Genomic DNA, 11,374 nt, shown 5'->3' with positions numbered 1-11,374 from the left:
AAATAGAGCATTCACTGTATCGTGTACACGTAAGTGCCTCTCCCAGGTCTATGTTCTTTCTATCATCACTCCTTTGACTTCACCGTTACTGTAAATTTGGTGTCAATCCCCATGTTTTCTGTTATACTTTAATCACATATGTATCATGCATATCTTTGGGCAGCACATAGAATTGTTCCCATGTTTTAAAACTCGTTACCTTTTAATGAATAGCTTTGAAGGGAGGGCGTGTTACAGAAACATTTGTTGTCCTGTATGTCAATTCAAATTTTAAAATGAACCATGCTTATGTCAATGGTTTATAATATAGTCTCTTTATTGAGAAATATAAAATCTTCCACTGAACCAGAAAGGCACTTAAGGCCATACTTGTCAATAGTCAATAGGAGAACAGAATTCACAGAATATGTCAACATTAAAAGACAGCATAGACTATCATTGGAAAACTGATTCTATCACCCACAGAAAGTATAAGACTTAAATGCAATTTTTTGTGCCTCACAATATTTCTGGGGAGCAGATGCTTTCTCAAAAACAGATTTTACTTTAAAAAATATCAAATATAATTAACACCTTCAACATAAAATGCAATCTTTGCTTCCAGGTGCATTTCAAGGTGTTGAAATGAATCTATGCAGCCCTCTATGGCTGAGTTTCCATTGACTTATTGAATCTGCTGCCATCTTTATGTGGCATGTTTGAAGAACTGAGATTGAAAACAGGGCATTTAAACTTAACTGTATTTGAACGTTGCTTATTAACACAGGAGCATTTTGAGAAAGGTCTCTTGACTTATTCCTGATCAACATGGTACAATGTGTAGGTTAAGAACTAGGTGCCCTGTTATTTCTTATAGAAAAACACCTAGCCAGAAATATTACCTAGACCAAGAAAATTCAGGGCAAGCATTATGGACATGGTATCAAGGTCTTGATAATGACTTTTAAAGATATTTAAAATTAAAATTAGTGTAACAATTTAATTTACAAGAATAAAATGAACAGAACTGAATGTAAAAAAAAAAAGACCAACATTTTCAATAACTGTATTCAAAACAAAAATTTTTTAAATCTCTTTAGTGAGAGTAAGGAAAACAAAAATTAAAGAGTCAACTTGTAGTCTCAATTATTCTGTGGCTTCAACAAAACATGGGTTAACTTAATAACACTTCATTTCATCATGTGGGTGTTGGGAAGTACGTGTGTGTGTGCACGCATGCACGCACACATACACACACACACACAAACACAGAGGTATAGTTATCTTTTCAACTGTTATGAATTACACATTTACGAACTTGTTTTATTGCTTATTTACCCTAATACAAAATCTGACTGCATAGTTTTAAGAAGTGACAACTTGAATGTAAATTTGTATTGAGGAAGAAATGCTGGCCACAGCTAAAGATAAAATTTGAGTTTACAGATATAGAAAAAACTCCATAGCCTGGCAACTTTCAATATTATATTTGCCCAAATCAGGAAAATATTTAAATGTTTGGATGTACTCTCTGAAAGGTAAATTTTTTCCCCTCCATCAATCAATGGGAAAATATATATGGATAGTGATTGTGCATACAATATCTTGCCATCACAAAATGTGAGCCCATTATTTTCAGGATAGAAAAACATAGTAAACCAAGCACTGGCTCTTGGCTGTGAGATTATAATAATTTGAGAAGATGTCATCTATGACATGGCACCTTTGTGACTGAAGAAACCTTACTGGTTTAGTGCATCTCCTTAGATGATAAACACTGTTCTGGAGAAGTACCTAAAAATCTCTGATGCATAGTTATATCTTTACTTTTGCACTTAGAAGGAACACACTTGACAGATTCCAAGTTCCACAGTCTTAGATTGGAAGGGACTTCCAAAATAATCCCTGAGCATTTTGGTTTGTGGGTGAGGAGGTCATTTGTTTACTGACTTTCCCACAAGCTAGGACTCGAAGCCTGGGCTGTGATGTATCATCATACATTACAGATTTCACACTAGTTAGGGAGAGGACTATCTATGCAAAGATGGAGCTTGTTGTTTCTGCTTCCTACTCTCGGCTTTTAAATTCCCAGGCCTCATTCCCAGACCCTGAATTCCTGCTTTCTTTGATCTGCAAGTGTCTCGGTGATGAGGGCTCTATCTGGCTCCCTGACCTTGATCTATTACCTGCTTATGCTTTTACTCCCTGCCAATGGGCCCTACTGGACTTCCAATCCATTTCCTGCTCTACATAGGAAGCCTGTTAGACCACAGACAGCCCTAGTCTACCCTCCTCTTCTTGGCTGATCCTCAAGCTACAGTGTATAGAAGTAACTCATTTCAAAAGCTAGTAAAGTTACAATTTACCTGTCAGTAAACAGAAGATGGTTTATCAACAGACTTTACCTTAATGACTACAAATGTTTACCTCCTGCTTTCCAGAATGCAAAGAAAATCTTGGAAATGTCATAATATCTTACAAACATTTGCAAAACAGATCCTTGTTCATCCGGAAAAGAAACAATTGTATCCGCTGTCTCTTGACACAAGGAAAGTGTGTCAGTGAGAAACATACAGATAGATGTACATACACACTTACGAAAATGAGAGATGTTAATTACAAATGGCAGAGGGCACTTTATTAAAAATATATTTTACAATCTAGCCATTCAAAACATCTTTATATCAACAAACACAGCAGCTTGACAATTGGAATCATAGTGATTTATCTTGAAAATATTATATGTGTAGCTGGATCCAAATATATTCAAGGAGTATTTATGTCAAAGTTACTGGTTTTGTTAAGATATTTTGATTTCTCTATTTTAACCCATGAAAAAAAATTAAAATAAGTACCTCAGTGTTCATTTTATGGCCTAGGTGGCTGCGCTCATTGTATTTCCCGTGTTTGTTCGAATTACAGCTGTTTATCTTGCAACTTTCTTTAAGATAAATTAAATGCAAATGTAACTCTGTGAATCATGGGAATACCTGCCAGGCCCCTTATTAATACCTTCACTTACAAACCCCTGTGCCAGAGTCATTAATTTGCTAAAAGAAAAGTGCTCAAGCAGCCCTTTGCCATAAACGATTCTGAGATGGCTGCCCAATTAGTCCCATAGCATTCTGCTCCTCCTTTCAGACCCTGTGGCCCTTTGAGGACACAAGAAGGCTCCGATGATAACCTGGCAACCTAGGTAGAAACCCAGCCAAGTGCGAGCGTTTGAAGCTGCAGTTTGGCTGCCATCGTGTCGGCGAAAAGAAAGAATTCAGGCACCATGTCATCCAGTACAAAGGATAAAAACGGATTCAACCGGAAATTCAATGTGGCACCACATATGGGATACATGAGTGCGGTTATACAACAGGCCACATATTTTTTTTGAACAGTCTCCTCCATGTGATGCCGAGGACATGTGTAACCATCATAACGTCTCTAGGAATCTGTATTTAATTTGAGTTGGGGTGGTGGCAGGGATTGGAGATCTGAAGCCGCCACAGGTTTGTGGCAGATGGCTCTGTGTCAGCTATGACAAGCAGCCAGGCTCAGCTTCCTCTGCAGATTTTCTTTTCTCTCTGATCAGGTAAATATGGGCACACTCTGGAAAGTTCTACAGATTCTGCCTTAGGCTGCAAGTTTGTGACTTAGCCCCATCTGTCACAAATCTTCCCTAGGTTCTGTTGTAAGCAGAGACCTGAATTTCCCATGTAGGGCTGCCCAGGAAAAAGGAGTCATTTCACCCTGTAAGGGGCAGAGAGAGAAGAGAAAGCATTAATGACTGAAAGACTAAACTATGCTGAAAATTCATATTGAAAATTTGCATTAACTTACATCAACTGGATTTCCAAAAGCCATCAAGTAAATGGTTCTTGAGTTTTATCACCTCAGGAAATCCCAGTTTCTCATTGGTTTAAACTATAACTATTTCCAACCATAGAGGAAAGCTCCTGTTTTTTTTGTTTTGTTTTGTTTTGTTTTTTGTTTTTTGCAAATGGGTACATTCTGCTGCACATATTTCCTGGTTTACGTTATGGATGGCAGCTATTAGAAGTTTATCATCCAACTTTTAACTTTTATAAACACAAGATACACAACACTTTTAATACATGTTTTTGCTAATGTGAATTTTACTTTTAAGTGGGGAAGCACAAGAGAAAATGCCATTACAATTACATGGCATTTACAAAGTGCTTCAAGTTTACAAACAGGTTTATATTCATGATTTCATGATACCAGAACTTTAGGGGGAAAACGCTATTAAGAATTAAGAAAAAAACATTCTTCCAAGTTTACAGATGAATCATATAGAGGGTAAGAAGTATACCTAGAGCTAGGCTGCAAATGAGCAGTGGAGAAGGATGAGAAGCCAGAAATCTTTCAGTGATCTTAATCACCTAAAGTATATCTATTGTGCTAAAGGTTTTTTACTTTTATTTTATTTAGACGAATCAAAGGAAAACCAAGCCAAATAAAATCAAGGAAGGAAGTGAAGAAGGAGAAAGGGAAGGGTACGGAGAAGGGAAGGAGGGAGATTGACACAAAGAATTTGCCTTAAATTGTGCTGATGCGGTTGGCTTTAGAAGGTCTGAAAATGTCACAAGCTTTTAAGTTTTCATTTTTAAGGAAAAAGTAATGACTTTGGAGAAGTGTTAATACTAGTGAGCAACAATTTTTTCACATGTAGAGTATAAGCTCAAATTAAAAGGGGACTATCAAGTGAGCAGTCTCTTTAAGGAAACTTAAAGTGGCTTGGCTGTGGGTCGGGTAGATAGGGCCTGATATAATTAAGACAACCACAAAGGGCTTTTCTGGGCACGGCATCTGAATTGTAAGCTTAATCATTGTTTGAAATCACTTGGAGGCAGAAATCTGAAAATTCTTCTCCTAATAACAGCAGGTTACAAAGGTTTCTAGAATGTTAAAAGAACTTAAAGAGGAAGATAAAATAAAAATCAGCAGCTATCATTTGAAAAATCTTAGGAAAACTACAGGCCACTTTTGTCGAGACCAAGAAAGAAGGATCTCTGTTTTTTTTTTCACCCAGAGTATTGCTCAATTTGTCAATAAAAGTAATGAGAAATAGGACAGGAACGAAAATAGGGCAGTACCCACTTTAGACACTGCCCCATTTGTACTCATGCTATTTTCAATACTGGTAACAAGCGAATGTCCATACATTTTTTCAAAAGCATTTTAAAATATAATGATCAAAGGTTCTCTAAAAGCATAAAGTATTGATCTCAAATAATTGTTGGGAATATTCAGAAAGTAATGTCACACAGTAAAAATATACAACTTCATGGCATTAGACTTGCTTGGGTTGTAAAAGGAAAAATGACTGTTAGTATAAGAAGTCACTCCTTGGATAATTATTTTATGATTACTTCTAGAATTCTGTGGTCAAGCAAAGTTTGGCAGTTGTATAGAGCTCCTAGTTTATCTATGTGACAAGGATGTGGCCAATGTGTCTAATTGACTTAGAAAAGGAAATGTCCTGAAAGTACAAGAAAGCTGCAGTCTGTGACTAAACCAGGACATGAACTTTTTAAAAAAATGCTTTTGGATTTTTAAAATTAAAAAAAAATAATAATTTTCGATTTTTAAAATAATTACGAAACATTTAATTTCTTCATGCATTGGATTTCTCTAAAGATCTTAAGAAAAATGTGTGTGTGTGTGTGTGAGAGAGAGAGAGAGAGAGAGAGAGAGAGAGAGAGAGAGAGAGATAGGAAGAGAGAGAGAGAGACTTGTATGCATGCGAGGAATTTAAACATTTCAAGTCTGAAACATTTCAGGTAAGAAGTCATGGGCACAGTGTTCTGTAGTAGAAAGAGTAACGTTAAGGAAAAAAGTATCAAATTCTGTTTCTCCTCTTCAGTTACTAGCATTCTGTTTCAAATCCTGCTTCAAGTTATAGCCCCCAAACTCTCACTCATATTGAAAGTATAATGCCTCATGTGAGAAGAAAGCCAAGCGTTAGTAGCCTTACTCTAGTCATTAAATTTCTAAGTGTGAATCCATATGAAAAATCCTATCCTAAAATGAACTCTATATGATAAGCAGCTGAGATGATTTAAAAATGTAAACTTTTAACACAAAAAAAGTGTAAGGTGTAAAAATGTAAAAGGAGCAAATTAAAAAATTCAGTGACATTCTATCCTCTTAGATCTTAGAAGCATATGTTTTAGGAAAGCAACACAGCACTGTCCAATGGAATAAATCTAAAAAAAAAAAAAAAAAACCTCAACATTCTCTTTACAGTACACACAAAAGACTCTTCCATTCCATAAGAAAAGTAGATAAAAAGTTGCCTTGGGGGAAATAATTCTCTAGTATTTAGTGAAGGCAAATGTTACCTGAAAATGTGTATATTTATAAATCATAAGGTGAAAAATATTATAACTTATTATATCTTAATTAAAAGTTTTAGAAGGTATTCTTTTGGTTTTAAATCCTATTACAACAACAAAATTAAATATGTGGTTCTTCCTGTCATTTTTTTTTACCAGTTTCTCCTGACAGCTCCTTTAAGCTCTTAATTACTTATAATTCTTGGACTAATTTATAAATTTTTGAGATTAATTTTTAGATACAATATCATCAAGATATATGAAGAGGACATATATTAAAATGTATAATAGATTTATAAGAAAAAAAATCCATGGTAAATAAAGACATAAAAATAAACTATATATATATAAATTCTTATAAATGCTCATGCATAAAATACTAATTTATAAAACTTTGAGATGGAGCATGTTAGGATGTACAGACTAAAATATCTGGAAAAAATAGTAACATAAAATAACATTTAAGGTGTAGGTTAACTTTTAAGCTGTCTGAGGAATAATTTGGTATATTGACAGCATACCACTGAGTTGAAATTCTTTCAGTTTTTCCAGAAGTTGTTTATAAAATAAATAATTACAGCTATGTTACGGCTGCAGCTATATCAAAATATTTTATTTGGAGACCTGTTTTCTTTTGTAACTAAAGACAACTTGTTGCAGTAACTTTTGAAATGGTTAGAATTTTGTTGAAGCAAAATAACAGGGTTAGTAAGGCCTAACTTGAAGGAAAGTTTAAAATGGATAAATTCTGATGGTGGAAATACGATTATCGGTAAGTACTTCACCATTCTCATCACAAGGAAAAAACATTTGTTTTTCTCTTTTGATGTATATATATATATATATATATATATATATATATATATAAAATGGTGGGTGGTTGGTAATCATTTCACAATATATGTACATCAAGTCATTATACTATACACCTTAAATAGTGCTGTATGTCAATATATCTCAATAAAACTGAAAAAACAACTTCACCAAAAATTCACCCAAAGGCAAAAAAATCAATAATTTGATGGTGAACTCACTGAAAATAGCTTTGTCTCATATATAGAAAATGAATCCATTTGTATTAATACTTATTATATTTCTTCAATTTTCATAATCTGCACATTTTGATAGTCTATCACATGAGAAATGACAATTTTTTTTTTTTTAATATACAAACAAGACCACGACTGAACTTTAAAAATTAGGAAATCTGGACATAAACCTTGGAAGACTGTTTTCTCTGTGAAGCTATGAATACGATACCATCGTATTGACTCAAGGAGTAACACTGACGCCTGGAACTGTTCAGTCAGCATTTTAAACTATTATGAGCTACCTTCTGAACCATTGCCAAGTTAATAGACAATGAAAGATAATGAGCTTGAAATTGGGTGTTAAATTGCATTTTTGGTTCTCTCCCTTTTTCTTGAAGTTTAACTGTTTCCTGCAGAAACAAAGTCATGTTTTGATGTATCACTATGTAAATATGTATTTTAGGCCATGAAAAGGGGAAGGAGAGAAACAAGGAGGCAAACTGTATTTCATGAAGGGAGGTTATACATTAACATAAGAAAATTAAAATATGCTGGATTATAAAACTGCTAGATTGTAAACTATACTGAATTTATGTAAAATGAAGATGCTACATTCAAAGAATATAAAAAGGTATATTACTCATGGCCTAGAGCCACCTTCAAAAGTCATAAAGCAGATTTATCCCAGTTCAATTACTTAGACATTTAGTAGGGACTCTTTGTGTTCTTATTTCAACACTGTAAAATTCTTGATTCAAACAAGGGAAAAGAGATAATGAATGAGGGGACTGAATGATGATGCTATTTAAACTTATGTTCCTTTTGCCTTTGCTATTCAGAGAGATTCAGAGAGGAGAAGACTGACAGTCTGATTCAAATCAAAGTGAAGATTTTTACGTCATTTTATTAAACTGGGCAGGGGAAACATTTGATTCTTGAAAATCATCTTTAAAGTAGTTAAAAAATGAACACCAAACTTCACTAATGTCATTCACCTGAATTTTTGAGGACTGAAGATTTCATTACGATGGGAAGAAAGGCTTATCCTCATTAGTGTAATTGTAGAATCTTTCCTTTACTTCCTTTTAAACTAATGAGTTACATTAATCCAGGTTCATTTCTATAAGCCTCTTGGGGCTACATGTAAAGGACAGTCATCTTAGAAAACAATAAATTAAAAAAAAAACATGTACGTGCATTAAGTGCACGTATTTCATAAGACCTAGGTTAATACAACTGGCATCCAGTTTAATTAATCCTTGTTAGTGTAACAACTAATATCCCTCCCTAGCATGTTTCCTTTAAACATTAGTATGTTAATTAAATGTTTATTTTTTTTAAGATTTTTTTTTTTCTTTGTAACTTCAATATGGCATTTATACCGCATAAATCTCTCCTCAATAACTACCTTATAGAGATGTTTCCTTACAATATCTGGTCTCTTGCAGAAATTCTGGAGCCTTTTAAAAAGCTGTTCAGGTGTAGAATACAGATATTCAGCTGCAGGAAAAACAGATACATTTTTAATGAAACAAAAACCTCAAAGCACACACTCGATATTAGTCACTTTACTAATTAAAAATGCATATTGCTCTGTGCCGCCTCATGTTTTACATTATTTAAGCATGATTTTATAAGGTTACCTCAGCTCGCAAGGATGTTTAATGCTAAATAAGACTGTGTAGTTGTGCTGTTTAGACATCTCCTTTGGGTGATTAAAATACATTATTCTAATGTAACACAATGCATATGTGATATATTTAGTGATGAGATTTTTCCCCCCAAATAACTGGTACTATAGCCGTATGTACCCTGCACAACAGTTGCATATTATTAACTAGTCAATTGTTTAAATAATTTGGTGTGACTTTTTCAGTCCTTGATTTTTCTTTGTGTATATCATTTAAAAAAAACTGTAAGCAATTGCAGCAACACTGACCTGCTTATAAAAATCCATCATTATGGGACGTGTATGCTAACAATGAAGAATGCTATTTGAAAACTTGTTTTTTTGTTATCTTAAAAGAACAGATGGTAAATATAAGCTTACTCTAATGTATTAAAACACATAAAATTTCCCTTAACACTAACATGTTGACTTGCCAAATAAACAATTGCTCCTGCCTAAGTTTATTTTCAAACTTTCTAATTTAGCATGAATCATGTATTAAATCTCAACAAAGACGAAAGTACATGAAAGCAGCTACCTGGAAATATTTCAGGATACACCAAATCTTTGGGACAAAGTGGGTAACAACCACAATACACAGCTTCCAACCTAGAGAAATTTTAGAAAGAGGATAAGATATATTAAAAAGACGTTACTATCATAGCCAGTGAGTGGTTTTGTTTGTCTAAGTTAACAGTATGAGCCCAGAGTTAACAGGGATGAAAAACATGGTCGGCAGTACGAGTCTAAAAGCCAAAGTTGCTCTTTTAAAAGGTTTTATTGATCATATATGCATTTCATAGAACAGAACCAACAGCATATGTTTTGTTCACTGAATTAATCAAAGCGCAGCTCTGCATTTTTTTTTTGTTGTTTTTAAAATACTGTTTAACACATTTTATAATCAGCAGATAAACACATGTAACAACATGGAAAAGTATGGACAGCTTTTCTTAATAATGCTGCAAAGCCCCAGAATGTTCATTTATTTTTTTTCAAAATGTTTAAGTAAAATAGCAAATACTTAACTTTAATACTGTAGCCGTAGAAATGATCGAGGCACTTTTAAAAGCATCAGAAAAAAAATTTACAATCTGTTGTGATGGGGCATTTTCATTTTTTAGCTCCGGCTTCAAAACAGCTTGTTACTATGTGGAATGTAAAACTATCCCCCCTTGTATTGAAAAACTCTCATGAAGATGACTTTAATGAACATTTTGTTTTCTTGACCAGAAACCCAGCTCTTCTTTCTTTTTTATCAGAAAAGAATATTTTTATTATTAAACACAGAAACCAGAAAGTTTCACTTTGTGAGAGGCTTTCCTCAAAGGACCACCTATGGGAAGTTTTTCTTCGAGTCACAGTAGTAAGGGTTAAGCAGAAGGAAGGTACTGTATCTCAGTGGTTGTGTCAACCCTGCATAATGGCTATTGATCTGACATATAATAAACCTTAAAGATACCACTATAATTTCTGTTGGCTAGGAATTATGCAGGGAAATTCAAAGCACTCTTTAAAATATGTTTATTTTATGAGAAACTTTGAATTGCATCCAAAATGTTGACCAAAGGCGGAATTTTATTTTGAACTGCAGATTTTTTCAACCCAAGAATAATGTGAAGTTATGTCAATGTTTACCTTGTTTATTTACAAAGTACATGCAATTTAAGCTGTTTTTAAGTGGGTGATGTGTCCCCTATTTTATTATGTTAACTGAAATTAGTTGCAGTAAAAATTACTTACTCTGAGTTGCAAAGTTTGGAAAAATACTGAGTTCAAAGTTTTGCTTGAGAACTGATAAAAGTCACAAGACAACACAGGGGAAAGGCACAGGATCTAGTTAACAATTACTAGCTTCAAAATCCACACTGATACCTAATATTTTTTCCTCTATATACATAGGGTACGCATAGAAATTCTTGTCGTAAGCCCAGTTATAAACTGCACTGTGACCGCATTATAAAACATTCACAAAAGTTTTGAACACATAAACCAGTGATATTCTTTATGAACCAAGAGAAAATATGCACTTTATCTGAAGACACTCAGTTTTAAAATGCAGTGCCAGTCGAAAAGCAAATACATATGAACATTCTCTTATAATTACATAAAATCAAAAGAGTGAAGTCACAGGCATTTCAGAAAGTGCACATGTTATCTGCTTTTTAATAATGAATTTGAACTACAGTGTTCTGTTCCCCGAAAGAAAATTGCAGGCCAAGTTACATTTTGAGTCATCGCATGAGCATGTACCAGGCCATTTCCAAAAAAACCTCTGCTAATTAAAATACAGTGAGATAGGAATGGCATTATTTGATTTAGGAAGAAATAATTTACAAATCTGG

The 11,374-nt window shown here is 33.8% G+C and overlaps 1 protein-coding gene across 1 annotated transcript in view; it reads right to left on the bottom strand.

Moving 5' to 3' along the window:
- Window positions 1-319: 319 nt before the first annotated feature.
- The window catches only part of GTDC1 (glycosyltransferase like domain containing 1), a 279,276-nt gene continuing 268,221 nt past the window's right edge, over window positions 320-11,374 (bottom strand). Inside the window, exons 9-11 of the mRNA XM_033113067.1 lie at window positions 9,568-9,638; window positions 8,769-8,860; window positions 320-3,720 (exon numbers count right to left, since the gene is read on the bottom strand). Of these exons, the coding sequence (XP_032968958.1) occupies window positions 3,637-3,720; window positions 8,769-8,860; window positions 9,568-9,638 (247 nt within the window). The 3' untranslated portion in view covers window positions 320-3,636. The remainder of the gene's footprint in view (window positions 3,721-8,768; window positions 8,861-9,567; window positions 9,639-11,374) is intronic.

This window comes from Rhinolophus ferrumequinum, chromosome 8, assembly GCF_004115265.2.
Source record: "Rhinolophus ferrumequinum isolate MPI-CBG mRhiFer1 chromosome 8, mRhiFer1_v1.p, whole genome shotgun sequence".
NCBI classification, from domain to species: domain Eukaryota; kingdom Metazoa; phylum Chordata; class Mammalia; order Chiroptera; family Rhinolophidae; genus Rhinolophus; species Rhinolophus ferrumequinum.
The sequence above is the reverse complement of the archived record's forward strand: the minus strand, read 5'-3'. Positions and strand labels throughout refer to the sequence as shown.